This window comes from Sorex araneus, chromosome 1 (assembly GCF_027595985.1).
Source record: "Sorex araneus isolate mSorAra2 chromosome 1, mSorAra2.pri, whole genome shotgun sequence".
In the NCBI taxonomy this organism is placed as follows: Eukaryota; Metazoa; Chordata; class Mammalia; order Eulipotyphla; family Soricidae; genus Sorex; species Sorex araneus.
In genome coordinates, this window is record NC_073302.1 from 185,627,035 (window position 1) to 185,643,700 (window position 16,666).

The 16,666-nt window shown below is 38.5% G+C and overlaps 1 protein-coding gene across 1 annotated transcript in view; it reads left to right on the plus strand.

Moving 5' to 3' along the window:
- The window catches only part of SLCO6A1 (solute carrier organic anion transporter family member 6A1), a 55,579-nt gene extending 42,842 nt beyond the window's left edge, over positions 1–12,737 (plus strand). The window contains exons 6-7 of the mRNA XM_055126721.1: positions 11,250–11,387; positions 12,641–12,737. Coding sequence (XP_054982696.1) covers positions 11,250–11,387; positions 12,641–12,737 — 235 coding nt within the window. The remainder of the gene's footprint in view (positions 1–11,249; positions 11,388–12,640) is intronic.
- Positions 12,738–16,666: the final 3,929 nt, after the last annotated feature.

A 16,666-nucleotide genomic window follows, 5' to 3' on the forward strand; every position in this document is an offset into this window, starting at 1 on the left:
AAAGGGCTGATTAGATGCGACATTGGGCTCGTGAAGGAGAGTCTAGGTCTTAGGTGGTGGAGGTGCAGTAACTTTTCCTTGTACACCAAAAACATAAACCACTGCCACAATGCTACCTTAATTTTTTGAACTGGAGATCTAATTAATGCATAGCTTACATAGATCCTGAATGCTTAGTTAGATGTCTTTCATTAACGACTATACCAGAGGAACTCACATCCACAACAAGATATAAAAATTTGCACAATTTACTTTCATTACTCCACAGATAAACCTTTCAGATTTCTGTCACCGTAAGTTGTTTCTCTTGTTCCTGAAGTGTATGAAAATATATATATTCTAAAAATTAATTTATTTACCCTTTTTAATTTATTTGCTTTTGAAAGATCCATACATATTTTTTCTACAGTGGTTTATGCTTTTCAAAATTTAGAAGTCATATTTCATTTGTAAATATACTATAGTCTATCCATTTTTAAATATAATATAAATTTGGGATGTTGGAGGGTATTTTCCTATTACAAATAAATGTGCAAAATATTGTGCCATAGGTGGCACAGAATTTCAGTGCCTCCTACTTTATTATCATATAGAATAATTGATTTCGTTGTTATAAAATACATTTTACTTTATTTGAGTATGGGCATGTGCATCCAAAAGTCAAATATCTTAATACAATGCCTATAATAAGTTAACACTCTGAAACTTGAAATAAAAATTAATTTTAAAAGAACTAAAGTATATTTTATATTGGGAAAGTGAAGACTATTTTAACAAGATATAAGTTTAATAAGCAAACTTAAACAATTTCTCATTCCAACTGATAATTTTGCTTATATATAATTTTTAAAACTATTATATATATATATTTTCTTTTTAGACCTTTTTATTGATTGAGGTTCTGTGACTTACAATACTTCTAATGATACATTCCCAGGTACAGAATCCCAGCACCACATCATCGTACCCACTTGCTTCCCCCAAAGACCCTAACATCTCTCCCTTTCAATCTGTTTCTGCCCCAAACTGAGTTCTGTAGATCAGTTCCCCATTGGAAGGTCTTCGGCCATTTGTTACCACCTTGCTGTATATCCCACGTATGTGAAAGATCATTCTATATCTTTCCCTTTCCTTCTGATTGACTTCACTCAGCATGACATCCTCTAGTTGCATCCATGTCATGGTAAATTGTATGATTTTGTTCTTTGTCAGAGCTGTATAGTATTCCATTTTACATGTATAACATAGCTTATTGATCCATTCATCTGTGACTGGGCATTTGGATTGTTTACATCTCTCAACTATTGGACTATGTGCATATATAGATAGATATGCAAATATCCTTCTGAATTAATGTTTTTGTATTTGGGGAATAGATGCCAAGAAGTGGTATTGTGACTTGAAAGAGAGTTCTAGTCCTTTCTCGGAGACATGTCCAGGTTGCTTTCCATAGAGTCTGATCCAAAGGGCATGTCCACATCAGTGGATGGGGGTTTCTTTTTCATCACAACCCTGCTAACATTGACTGTTTCCAGACTTTTAGATATGTACCATTCTGACTGCGGGGAGATGATACCTCAATGTTGTTCTGGTTTTTATTTCCCTAATCAAGAGTAACAATGGACACTTTTTCATATACCTGGAGGTCATCAATATGTCTTCTTTGGGGAGCGTCTATTCATCTCCTTTCCCTATTTGTGGATGGAATCATTGGAATTTTGTTGAGTTTTCTGAGTTTATAGATCTTGAATATCAGCTCTTTATTAGATTGTGTGCACATATTTTCTCTCATTCAGTAGCATGTCTTTTTACTGTACCTTTTGTTTATTTTGCTATGCAGAAGCTCTTTAATTTGATCTAGTTCAATTTGGGTTTTTCATTTGTTCTACTTGTCTCTTTGAGCATCTCATTGAAGACACGTCTGTGTGTTCAATTTCTTGAAGGGTACCTGGAGAGCTGATATTTTCAATTTATTTTATGGATTCAGGTCTAATCTTGAGGTCTTTATTCCACTTTTAATTTACTTTTGGTGTGAGGTGTGAGGTACAGTTCTCCTCTCACTTTTCTTTCTTTTTGTATTGTTTGGTCCACACCTGACACTGCTGAATTCTTACTACTGGCTCTGTTTTAAAGGATCTCTCCCTATGGTGCTCGTGAACTGTGTGGGGTACAAGGCATCGAGCCTAGATTGGCTACATGCAAGGCAAGGGCCCTACCCCCTGTGCTATTACTCAGACCCCTAATTTCATTCTTTACATGTGGTTCTCCAGTTTACTTATATCATTTATTAAAGAGATTTTCTTTGTTCCATTTTTAAATACTTACTTGTTTTAATGTAGATTAACTATCTTTATATCTGGGCATTTAACTAATAACTATCTTTATGTTTGGGCATTTAGCTAATAACTCTCAATTCTGTTCCATTGGTTTGCAGTTCTGCCTTAATTCCAATATTTATCTTTATAAAGCTTCTAATTTTATAGCTTTGTAGTATAGTTCAAATTTCAGAACTGCAATGCCTCCCATCTTCTACCTTTTTCTTTTCTTAGGATTGCTTTGGCTATTTTAGGAGTCTTATGATCCTATAAAAAGTTAGTTCAAATATTTGTTTAAAGCAAACTTAGTGCTCATATTCTTGAACCTCTTTCAAATTACTAAGGAAACTGAAAACTGTCCCAATAGCTTTTATTTAATTTTTTTCCTGCTTCTTGGGTCACACCCGGCAATACACAGGGGTCACTCCTGGCTCTGCACTCAGAAATTACCCCTGGTGGTCCTCAGAGAATCATATGGGATACTGGAAATCAAACCCGGGTCGGCTGCGTGCAAGACAAACACGCTACCCGCTGTACTATTATTCCAGCCTTCGCCAATAGCTTTTATAAAGCCAGTTTTACACTGATAGCTAAAACTGACAAAGGAACTGCTTAAAAAATAGGCCAATATCCTTGATGAATATCAACGCAAAGTTGTTCACCAAAATCTGAGTGAACAGAATACAGCAATATATCAAAAGAACTATACACCGTGAGCAAGTGGGGTTCAGCCTAGAAATGCAAAAATGCTTTAATATATAGACATCAATTAATATATAGGCACCATATCACCAAAAAGAAAGATAAAAACCATACTGATAAATGAATTGACACAGAAAAAACTTTTGACAAGAGTCAATATTCATTTATAACAAAAAATCCTCTGAAAAATAGTAATAGAAGGAACGTACCCTAAGATAGTAATGACCAGCTACAAGAAACCCAAAGCTAATATAATACTTGTAGTGAAAAACTGAAAGCTTTTCCCTTGAGATCAGGGAAAAGGCAAGGTTGTTCCCACTCTTATTCAACATAGAAAGTTTTTAATATGGGAAGTCCTCACTGTGGCAATCAGACAAAGAAAAAGATATAAAAGGGATCCAAATTGGAAACAGAGTAATCAAACTATCACTATTTGCAAACAACATGATACTATGTGATGAAAATCGTAAAGGCTGCACACACTCACACACACACACACACACACACACACACACACACACACAAAACTCTTGGAAATAATAAACCAATACAGTAAGGTAGCAGGCTACAAAATTAATACACAAATGCAGTGAAAACTATAAACCACTGCTAAGAGAAATAGAAAAGGAAAAGAAATGGAGAGATATTCTCTGTTCATTAATTACAAGATTCAACATTGTCAGAATGACTGTCTTGCCCAAAGTATTATACAGATTCAATGCAATGCCCATTCAAATCTAATGGTACTTTGGAAAGATTTTATTATATTGTTAATATTTTAAAATTAGTGCAGACCAAAAAGTAATAGCACATCTAGAATTTTTCTTGGTTTGTATGTTTAATAAATTTAAGAATTTTATAAACATTTGATAAATTTTAAGTAATGTAACATATTTATGGCATTGATTGAGTTCTAAAATTGAGAAATTGATACCCAGTGAAAAGAACTAGGGCTGGAGCAATAGCACAGCGGGCAGGCCCTGCACGCGGCCATCCTGGGTTCAAATCCCAGCATCCCATATGATCCTCCAAGCACTGCCAGAAGTTATTCCTGAGTGCAGAGTCAGGAGTAATCCATGTGCATCGCAGAGTGTGACCCAAAAAGAAAAAAAAAAGAAAAGAACTATACTTACCTATTTTTAAGTGACATTCTTTCAATAAATGTTATTGCTGCATATAAATGGCTGCATGTAATGGTTGTATTTTCTTTTAATTTAGGTTGTTTTTGCAAATTTTTGACATTTTTCTTCACTTTAATTTCAAATTATTGGTACAAACCATTGCCGCAGGATTACAATCAAAGCTCAACACCTAAGAAGCTTCAAAAAGCTAAGAGGAAAAACAAGTAACTAAAAAGGATCGTTACTGTGTAAGATTTGTAAATTACCAATCAACTAGTTACTAGTAAAATTTATGACTGTAAAGTAGTTATAATGAAGTTTAATGTAAACAAATAAACATCATTGAAGTTATCCTGTTTTGGGTATATACATACTAATATTGCCTCTGTGTTTTACATTTTGTAAAAATTATTTTAATTTTCCTAAATGTACTTAAACACTTGTGCAAAATAACTGCAGTTATTCATAATACAGTTGCTATCCCATGGCGTATTCGATATGCCAAAAACAGTAACAAGTCTCACAATGGAGACGTTACTGGTGCCCGCTCCAGTAAATCAATGAACAACGGACAACAGTGCTACAGTTGTTATAAGCATTCAATGTTCCAACACAAATCCCATTACCATGTTTCCCTCCACATTGTCCACAGTTTCCCACCCACTCTTCAAGCCTGCTCTCTTAACAGGCATAAAATAATTTTATATTGCCTGTTACAACAATATGTCTGAAGGTTTACTGAGCTGTTTGCTGTTAGTTGTTAGATGAGCCTTCTCTGTCATTTTTGTGTTTATTGAACTGAGTTGGCTACTATGCTACTTTCCCATCTAATTTGGTGTGCTCGTACTGGGCTGTAAGCATTGTAGAATTTGGAGATGTCTCACGGCCACATGCAAGTCATGTGTAGAATTTGGTGAGTTTACATGACAGCAACTGTGGCCTGTGGGTGTGGCTTCTGGAGCGCCCAGGAGTGGAGGGGGCGTGGGGGAAGACTGTCTGCCTCCACTCTCAGAAGACTGAAAACTGGTCCATCTGGAATTTTCACTGGCTCGGTTTCTTTGCAGACATTAATCGTAAAGCAGTGGAGCTGGGTTGCTGGCCTGACAGCAGCTGTGGGGCTGGGTGTGGCACTCCGGGGGTCAGCAGAGTGGGGACTGAGCCTAACCCTTTCTCGAGAATATTCCAGAGTTTTCGGCAGAAGTTTGGTGTACCCGTGAATTTTAGGGGTTTGTCTTGCATCTCTTCGGAGATTAGTCACGAATCTGGGAGCTTGGCAGATGAGTTTAATGGTGGTGGCTGGGTGGGATCTATGTTAACATACTTTTTTTTTCCCGCTTTTTGGGTCACACCCGGCAATGCACAGGGGTCACTCCTGGTTCTGCACTCAGGAATTACTCCTGGTGGTGCTCAGGGGACCATAAGGGATGCTAGGAATCAAACCCCAGTCGGCTGCGTGCAAGGCAAACACCCTACCCGCTGTGCTATCACTCCAGCCCCTATGTTAACATACTTTTGATAGAAATAAAACACTTCGGAAGAAAAGGATGAAATAAAAATGAGAAAATTGGTATGCTATTTATGAGTACAATGCTAGAAATTACTTACTGACTTTGATTACATAGATTACTTAGGTTTCATATAGTTTATTCTTGTTACATTTTTATAGTAGTTATCAATTTTCTTCAATATTTTTTCAAAATAAAATTAGACTTGCTATTTCAGTTCATATCATAAACTTTTAATGTCAAATTTATTGTATAAAAGAATATCCCAAAACCTTTTAAAATTAACATCTTGTCATTTATTTGGTCCTGGAGTGCTTTATCATAATCTTTTTTTATCAATTGGCCAGTTTGGATTACATATATTTTTTATGAATCTCTAAATTTAAGTAGACATAAAATTCATTATGCTTATGTACCTGTCTAGTCTTTATATTGAATTTTATTCATTTTTATTAAAAAGTTTTATTAAATTTTATTAAAATTTTAATTTTTAAAAATTTATTAAAACTAAATCATAAATGATTTGATAGTCATTTTTGTTCTTTAATACTCTATTTTATGATCAATCACAGTAAATGTAAAAAACATTCAAATTTGAATGTAGAAAATATGTCAGCTTTGTGGAAGTAAGCTTAAGTGTGTTAAGAATTTAAGCCTAAATGTAATCCTATAAGAGGTTTAATTATAATTATTTTGTGGATCATTTTATATCCATCCAAATTGTGTGGTAAAGCGGGTAGGGCGTTTGCCTTGCACGCGGCCGACCCGGGTTCGATCCCCGGCATCCCATATGGTCCCCCAAGCACCGCCAGGAGTAATTCCTGAGTGCAAAGCCAGGAGTAACCCCTGAGCATCGCTGGGTGTGACCCAAAAAAAAAAAAAAAAAAGCAAATTGTGTGGTAATTTTTCAAATTATGTTGGACAATAGATGAGATGGTAATAAAGCTCCTGAGAAGGTCCATTGGCTAATACAATATTTCTCTGAGAGAGAAGAAGCAACTGATGAAAATTCTCCTTTGATATTCACATTATTCAATTTAGTAAGAATAATGTGTGATGGGACAATGCCCAATGCATGGTCATGGCTGGTAGTGAAGCAGTGAATATTCTAGATGATTACCTTCCTTAATTTAAACATATATATGTGTGAAAATCTATAAAATTGTCTCCATATAAAACTCATCTTGACTGCTTGATTCTTCTCTGTTTGGTTCAGTATGAATGCAGAAACTTTGAGGATGTAAAATTTGAAATATCTTCTCTCTTGAAGATTCTACAAAAGCTGTTAGTGCGTCCTCCATCCAGAAAAGGAGAACCACATATGAATTAGTTAAATACTATAAATTTATCTATGGTGATCCATATTTTCATATTAAAATAATTCCTCTAGAAGCATTTCTAATTTTCTGATTATGTGGTATTTTAAATACCACTGTGTACTACAGTTTCTTGCTAAGAGAATTAAAATTTTATTAATTTACCTTCATCCTTTCTTAATGCTCTATTACTTAAAAATTATTATTTAGGGGCCGGAGCGATAGCACAGCGGGTAGGGCGTTTGCCTTGCACGCGGCCGACCCGGGTTCGATCCCCGGCATCCCATATGGTCCCCTAAGCACCGCCAGGAGTAGTTCCTGAGTGCAAAGCCAGGAGTAACCCCTGAGCATCGCTGGGTGTGACCCAAAAAGCAAAAAAAAAAAAAAAAAAAAAAAAAAAAAAAATTATTATTTAAAAATTTACAACTAAGGATTAAGATAATTAACAATAACATTAATAAGCATTGATAAACAATAACATTCAAATGCATTTTGAAAGTTCTTTTAAAATGTTTGTATGCTATATATATATAAATATATATGTAGTACACATATATTAAACCCTAGGAAATTTAGGAGCAGTGTTAGACTTTACACGTAAATATAGGCTCTAGCTATAGCAGAACATGTGTTTATGTTGTTTATGTTAAAAACTGATTGACAAATAGAAGATGAAGCATAACACAGAAGGTCCATTGGCTAATACCAATTTTGCTTCACTTGAAACAATCTGAGAAGCTTTCTCACAATGAAAGATAGACCTTGGCAGTAAATGAAGTCCAGAAAAGTCAGCTAAAATACTTACAGAAGTACGCTTTTGTAATCTTTTTTGAATGATTTACTGCATTTTAGAATTGTCATGTTTTTTACAATGAAGGAGCTGCAAAACATATTCCTAATGATCAGATTTCTCCTTCTCCTCCTCCTCCTCTGTTTTTTTTGCCACAACCGGTTTCTCAGGGCTTATTACTGGCTCCGCCCTCAGGGGTCACCCCTGGGTTGGGGACCATATCTGGTACTGGGGATTGAGCCGGGTCGCTGTGTGTGAGGAAAGTACTAGAACAGTTGCTCTGTGTCTCTTGCCCCAACTGTGATCATTCTTCTTAGAATTCAGGTTATAAAGTTCCATACATTTTTAGTGATTAACCTCAGCATTATTTTCTTCACATTTACAGTTATTTCTCATGCTCAAGTTTTCCTAAAAGAACATTTGTGTCCCCCCCGCCAACAAATAGAAAGGACTTATTTGTTTACACTAAAAGTAGTAAACGAAAGGATGGTTGCAATCACAGAAAATATTTTAAGATTAGTGACTTGAGAGGATTCTGAAGACTGATTTTTTGAATGGATTATTTTTTCTCTCTGTCCTCATAGTCATTACTTCATGGCCCAGTTCTAAGAACTTAAATTCTATCATACAATTGGTTTGATACAACTCTTTTTTTTTTCATCTTTTCTTTTTCTAATAGAGTCTTTTTTCCTTGCTGTGAAAATCTTTTTATGAATCTTGCCAAAATACCAATCTGATCATATTTTGCAATATGTTGTAAACTTTTGCCTCCCTGGGTTTTTTTTTTCCAGACTATGGTCTTTGAAACAAATGCTGTGCTGTTCACTCATCACTCTGTTGCATTTTTTTCAAGGTATTAGATGATCGTAAAATATTGGTAGAATAAATGAGCGACTAGCTACTTTATTATTAAAGTCGCTTACCTCAAAGTCTCAACTTTCAATAGAGTTTCACAAAATATAGTCCTAAAAACAAGTATAAAAATTTCTGTGGGGATTAAAGAATGTAGGAGATCTTTTGGAAAGCTCTTCTTAACTTGTTCCAGCTTCCTGACTTGCATATGCTGTTTCCTCAGTGTATTGAATTGTGCCCCTCAGCAAAACCTGCTCAAGTCCTAACCCCAAGCACTTATGACTGTAACTGGATTGGAAACAGGATATTTGATGATGAAATAAACCTAAAGCATCCTTCTCAGAAGAGAAAGATTCAAATCACAGAATACAAGAAAGAATACCAAGAGAAGACCGAGTGAGGAAACAGGTACACGTCTGTGAGCCAAGGAACAGTGAGGAGCGGCATTTCCAGGAAGAGGAAATAAAGAGAACTTCCTTACACTGCTCAGCTGTGTTTGGACTTGGCTTCAAGCTAGACTTTACAATTTTAGTCCCCTGTGAGGAAATAAAGTCATGGTGTTTCAAGCCACGCAGTTTATTATATTTATTAATATAATAAATTATATTATTTATTATACACCAGACATAAGAAACTTTTATGCCGTCTTAACTCCTTTTTTTTCCCTGTAGCACTGTAGTAGCATTGTCATCCAATTGCTCATCGATTTGCTCAAGTGGGCACCAATGTCTCCATTGTGAGAATTGTTGTTACTGTGTTTGGCATATTGAATATGCCACAGGTATATTGCCAGGCTCTGCCGTGTGGGCGGGATACTCACGGTAGCTTACCAGGCTCGCCGAGCGGGGCAGAAGAATCGAACCCAGGTCAGACACATGCAAGGCAAATGCCTTACCCGCTATGCCATCAGAGTTCTAGCTAATGAGACTAATAGTTTAACTTTTAATTTTTTGGATTTTTTGTTGTTATCTAGGGCTACACCCTGTGGTGCTCAGGGGACCACATAGAGTGCCAAAGATTGGCCCGGGTTGCCTGCATGTAAGCCCAGCTCCTTGCCTGCTGTACTCTCTCTACTCTCTCTCTGGCCCCAGTTTATTATGTATATTTTTTGGTGGGGGGGGATTGAGCATGCCTGTATATTGTTCAGAGTTACTCTCCTGACTCTGCACTCAGGAATCACTCCTGGTAGTGCTCTGAGGATCAAACTTGGGTCAGTTGTGTTCAAGGCAAGCACCTTACCTGCTGTACTATCTCTCTGGCTCCCAAATCCAATTTTTAAAATTTTAATAGACTTTAATTTAAAGAGCTGCATGTGGCAGGTGGTCACATAATGTACTTATTGGAGATCACAGATCAAAATCTTGAATGTTAGGGCCAGAGAGATAGTACAGCAGGTATTGAGCCGCACAACCAGGTGTGGCCCCAAAACAAACAGATCTATGGATGCAGTCATCAACTGACATCAAATTCCACTCAAATATGTCCTCTCCGGAGAGCGGCGCAGCATTAAAAGGCTGAGACAGGGCCACGATGCTTTCATCATAAATTCTGAGGTTGGCTGCATGCGAGACAAATGCCCTAATTCCTGTACTCAATTTCCAGGGGCATGGAATTATACCCATAGCCTCACACCTGCAAGGCAAGTGACCTGACATTAACTCACATCCCCAGCCTAAAATTTAATTGAACTTAATTGAGTTTAAGTTCATGCCTTTGGATTTGAGGGACACACCAGACCATACTCAGGACTTGCTCCTGGCAGGGCTCAGGATATTATAGGGTGTCGGGGATTGAATCCAGGTTGGCTGCATGTAAAGCCTTACATGCTGTACTATCTCTCTGGCCCCAATTTTTTAAAAAAGAAAGTATTTTCTAAATGTGAAACACTTAAAATTGTTAATGGTGAGTGATAAAATTGATAGCAGCATTATCCTTTAACAATTATTCCCAGGGGCCAGAGTGATAGTGCAGCAGGTAGGGCATTTGCTCGCCCTGCATGTGGCCGATCTGGGTTCGATCCCTGGCACTGCATATGGTCTTGTGAGGCAAATGCAACAGCAAACAGGTGTTGAGCTATTGGTGTTGGTGTTTTGGGAAGTAAAAATATAATTATGAACTTGCAGCTATATAAATCCCAGCTTTGGGGAGGAGGAAGGGTGGACAGGTGGTGATAGTGGAATTACACACCTGGCAATTCTCAGGGCTCTCTCCTGGCTCTGCAATCAGGGATCACTCCTGATGGGCTCAGGGGACCATATTAGGTGCCAGAAATCAAACCCAGGTCAGTCTACACACAAGGCAAGCATCCAACCCGCTGTACTATTGTTCTGGCCCCAATTTCAACTTTTTAATGAAAAAAACTCTCACTTACCTACCCAACAAGCTACTCTTCCCAGTCACCACGTACAATTCAAACTATAAACCTCTCCTTTATTAGCTTCAGAACAGGACTGTACTTACTTCACACTATTGTTTGAATTTCTTTTATTTATTTTAGGTTCCACAATAGTGCAATTTCGTAATATGCTTGCGGTATACTTGCAGTGCTGACATACCCAATTGCAGCGTGCCATGATCAGCTTCTATTTGGCTTCTGATTTTCTTGACAACTTTTCCCCCTTCTTATTTGAATGTTATTTGACACTAAGGGGAAAGATTCTGAATGACACTAATGCGTCTAATCGGATAGAAAGTGGCACCAAGAAAATAACAGGGACTAAGCAGATGGCAGGAAAAATTTACCACAAGTCACAAACTTGTCATGTGGGAAGAGTCTTTGTGCTCAGGTAATCTCGGGAGGATCCCAAACTGGTTCTGAAAGCAAATGTTGTCAGTCAAGTGCTTCAGTATCAACATTGTGCTGTTCAGAAGGTTGTTTTCAGCATACCAAGGTGGACTTCTTTGTTTTTTTTAATCCCCTTTCATTTATCACTGTTGCAATTGCCAAGAGTCAGCTGGTTTCACCTGGTTTCACCTACCATAGCTGGAGTGCTCATACACGTCCTGGTGCCCGTGCTGGCTGGCATCACTCACTCCAGCCACAGTGCCTCATTTCCCAGCTGCAGTGCACTAGAATCACTGGAATCACATTCTGTCCTAGCACCAGAAAACAGCTGTAAAATTAGTTTTAATTTTTTAATTTCAATTTATTTTTATTATTTTTTATTTGATGTGTAAATTTTTTCAGAACTGAGTTGCAGGCATACTATGTTTCAACACCAATCCTACCACCAGTGTCAGCTTCCCTCCATAAGTGTTCCCATCCTGCCCTGCCACCTCCAACCTCCTCCAAACTGCACATTTTCAAATTTTATTACTGCAATTTGGATCTCATCATTTCCATTCTGTTGGTTCTGTGATTCAAATATAGACTTGTATCTCACCTCTACATTACCAGGGTGTCCAAAACTGCTGGCCTCTGCCCCTGTTACCTACTGTCTGCCTCTTCTTAGTTCCCCTCTTCAGTTTCCTTCCTTTCCAGTCCTCCTTAGTTTTATGATATAGAGACCAGAGTCATCTAGGTATCCCTCTCCGACTCTTGCCTTCATGCCTTGCCTACCCTTGTCTTGTTAAATACATTTATCATCAACTTGAGAACTAGTACAGTGGGGGAGATGCTTATCTTATGCATTGCCAACCTGTATTTGATTCCCAGCACTGCATAAGGACCCTGACGGAATGACCCCTGACAACAGAGACAGGTGTAAGTCCTGAGCACAGCCAGGTGTAACCTCAAAGAAAACATTAATGAAAATTAAATGAATTCATCACCTTTAAAATCAGTGAAAAGGCAATTTTTTGTGGTGAATATTTAGGATGGTATTATGTCAAACAATATAGTTTTAAAACTAGATTAAGCAAAATTGTTTCAAAGGATTGTATATACATTAAACATCTTTGTTGTAATATAAAGTTCGATTTATATTACAAAACATGAACCAAAGCAGTAGAGGATTAAAAATAATAAGTTTGACATTATTTCCTTATTTCATTGTCCATATTGCAACAAGATCATTTTCTTACTTTTTATCTAACCTAGACTTTTAGAGCCACCGCTCTTCTCAACAGGTCTGTGCGCCCCACTGCGCACTCCCTTCTTACCCAGCCCCGTGCCCCTCAATGCCACCGCCGGATAGGCTCTGGGGACACCTGCCCAGACTTCCATGGGAGCTCCCGCCCAACTAGCCCCTGCTCTTCTCAACAAGTCTGTGGGCCCAGGGACTAGCATCCGGACCGGCTGTGGGTGTGGCCTTCACAGAAGGGGGCGTGGCTACCTCAAACCTGGGCGGGGCCTTCTGTTCCCAGCACTCTTGACTCACATCCCAACCTTTATCACCTAACTCTGTGGAAAACGTCCTGGCCACCTCAAACACAATACGACAGTAATCCACTGACCTACTCCAATTCCAGCAAAAGACTAGTGTATGCAAGCAGCTGTACAAGCACAATATAAAAAAGCACCTCCTCCAATGCTTCACTAGATGCCAATTATAAGTCACAGAATAATGTCTGAGAAGAAGGACGTATATAGAAGGGTAGAAGGTTGCCCACCGTCAACCATATTTATTCAGAAGCCTTTCCTGCAATAAGAGGAACAGTGCTAGTGAACTTGAAGGTTTTACCTCTATACAACCACAACAGCATGAAGAAACAGCAAAAATCTCCACTACGAGGAGAAGATGAAGAAGAGTCCCAAATCCTCAACAGGGGTGACCCACAAATGTGATCTATCTGACAAAGAATTCCAAGATGAAAAGCTGAGGATGTTCAAGGAACTCAAAGAATCAATGGAACAGACATCCAGAAAATTAAAGAAAGAAATGAAAGAAACAGTGAAATGGATAGCCGAGAAAATACAGAAAGAAATGAGAGAAGAAATAAGAAAGTTACAAAATGAAGTGACACAAATAAATAATTTGGTAGATAAAATAAAAAACTCAGTGGGTGCCCTCAACCGTAGGATGACTACACCTGAAGACAGAATCAGTGAGCTTGAAGATGAGCAGCAGAAATCGTACAGGCAACAACAAACAATGGGAAAAGATCTCAAAATAGCTCTAAGGCAAATCAGAGACCTAGGGGATGACTCCAAGAGGAACAACATTAGAATCATTGGAGTACCAGAAAAACAGGGAGACAACCCCAGTGAAAAAGCCACAGTTAAAGATATCATTGCTGAAAAGTTCCCAGAGTTAGAGAATGCAGTCATCCAGATTCAAGGAGCCAGAAGGGTGCCAGCTAAGAGACCCTAATAAAATAACCTAGACTTTTGGTGTGATTATGAGTTATCTAAACTGGCTCTTGCCATATAGCTACCTCTAATAAGTAGCTCAGCTATGCATTCATAAAGGGAATGCAAGGCTCAAGGGGATTCAGGTACATCAAAAGCATTAAGGGATGACAGAGCTAAATATCCAGACCACAGAGTCAACAACACTGAAATCATGAGTCTGAAACTTTAACAACCTTTCATAGATAAGAAAAGAGGAGAGATTACACAACAGGCTTGTGTTTAGCCAATCCAGTTTTAGTCCCCAGTACCTTATATGGTTCTCTGAGCCCCTCAAGGAGTGATTCCTGAGCCAGGAAAAGCCCTGAGCAGAACTGGGTATGCATCCTTACCCCCCAGAGGGGAGAAACATTTCTGTAAATCATTTTGGAAAATGAAACCTAAATGGCTTACCTCGGCCCAGATAAATCTGGAGCTGCTGAGCGTGAAGCGGACCCTCTGCGCCTAAAGACTTTGATTCCAGAAATCTAACACATTCGGGCATCCAGCGCAGCATCTAATAGCAATGCACTGGGACTGCGAACTGGGCTACAACTCTGTGCTGCCAGGGGGTGGATTTTTTTCCTCCCCACCCTGTCTTCCTGCACGGAAAACAGCGGGTTGGCGGCACCCACGTGGCAGGCGCCATCTTCTAAGACTCCAAACCCACAGGTATTCGGTTTTTACTTTTAGGGCTCCCAGGAACTCATGGGAAGGGGGCATAACCGGCACGCCCTCGGCCCAGATAAATCCAGAGCCGCTGAGCGTGAAGCGGACCCTCTGCGCCTAAAGACTTTGATTCCAGAGACTTCTTACAGCAATGCACTGGGACTGTGAGTGAGCTCCACTCAATTTCTGGCAGAACTTTCCCTGGACTTTATACAGAAATCCAAAACCGCGCGGACGCAACTTAACATCTATTATTGTCAGCAATGTGAAACGGTTCCTTTTGAACAGGTCTGACTTGGGGGGGAAACTCCAAATAATAACAGTAAGTTTTTGTTGAAATATTGAAGGTTATTAATGTAGCAGCCACCTCTCTGGACTGTGAACTAAGCAAAAGCCCCACGCTGCCAACGCAGCGTGGCATACACCATACTATGAGGCGCGGGAAGGGGATGAGGGAGAAAAAAAAAAAAGGAAAAGGAAAAAGGAAAAAAAAAAGAGAGAGTTATGTACTTGTAGCAGTGGGGCTACATATCTCTTCATTTCCAGCAATGGAAAACTAATTATCAAATGCTTTCTTGGTAGTAGGTCTGTCTCTCTTGGGTGGAAACTCCAACAACTATAGTGAGTTTTGTGTTGAATTATGGAATGTAATCAAGGTAAAGAGAAAATAATGTGAAATTCATTACATATACAGTAGGGGGTAGGGGTTGGGGGCAGGGGGTATACTGGGGTTTTTGGTGGTGGAATATGGGCACTGGTGAAGGGATGGGTGTTTGAATATTGTATAACTGAGACATAAACCTGAGAACTTTGTAACTTTCCACATGGTGATTTAATAAAAAGTTTAAAAAAAAAAAGAAACCTAAAGGGCTTAATGAAACCTAAGTGGCAGCTGAGACCCTCATTTGATCCCTCACACCAAAAAAAAAAAAAATTCTGCTGATGTAATGAAATTTTAGTTTCACAATTTAAAATTTAATTTTAGAATTGAATTTTAATTCTACTTAGACACAATGGCTAGTAATTAGCCGCAGCTAAAAACTTGTCTCACCTAGAAATCAGATGAACTGGCGTCTAAACATTATCTATGAATTTGGCAATTAATGAAATGAGCGTTGCCAGGTGTAGACCCCAGACGACAGTGGCACGTGATCTTAGTGGCCCCAGGGTTACCCTTGAACAAGAAGGACACAGCTGGAACAAGAAGGACCTTCCACCCACCCAAGCATTGCACCATCCATCCCCTCTGGCAGAGCACCACCATGAACTGTCCCTGGGTGCCTGAGTACTGGTTGATAACTCCCCAAATAATAACAATAAGATAAATATTATTGTATGCATTATATAGCAATATACACACCAATTATGAAACATTTTATTATACAATATAGGCCCATACATTGTTCTCATTTAAACAGCCATTCAATTTGCAGCACTGAATGCATTAATTGAAAAGAAAATCAGATAAATCACTTAAACCTTCAACAATGGAAGTTATAGATATAAGAACAAATTAAATCCAAAGTGGTAGAAAATAAATAATGATTTTATTTATTTATTGACTTTTGAGCCACACTGAGAGGTGTGTAGGCTTACTTCTGGCTCTGCTCTTGGAGGTACATATGTGGTGCCAGGGATCAAACCCAATTTGCTCATGTGCAAGGCAAGAGCTGTACTGTCTCGAGAGCTGTATTATCACTGCACCTGCTGCATCTGCTCTGGGGCTATTTCTCCAGCACCAGAAAATAAAGGATGTTTTTGACAACATTTTGAAATGATGTTTTGGGGCTGGAGTGATAGCACAGTGGGTAGGGCATTTGCCTTGCACGCAGCCTACCCGGGTTTGATTCTCAGCATCCCATATGGTCCCCCAAGCACTGCCAGAAGTAATTCCTGAGTTCATGAGCCAGGAGTGACCCCTGTGCATTGCCGGGTGTGACCCAAAAAAGAAAAAAAAATAAATGATGTTTTAAAAAAAATCAAAATTAAATTAAAAAGTCAAAATCAATGAAAATGGAAAATTAATCAAGAAAAGCAATGGTGTCAAATTGTATCTCATTTTAGAGAGAAAAGTCTTGGTTTTCCTCAGAATAAAACTGCCACGTGTCTTCCTCAAAACTCCTTCAT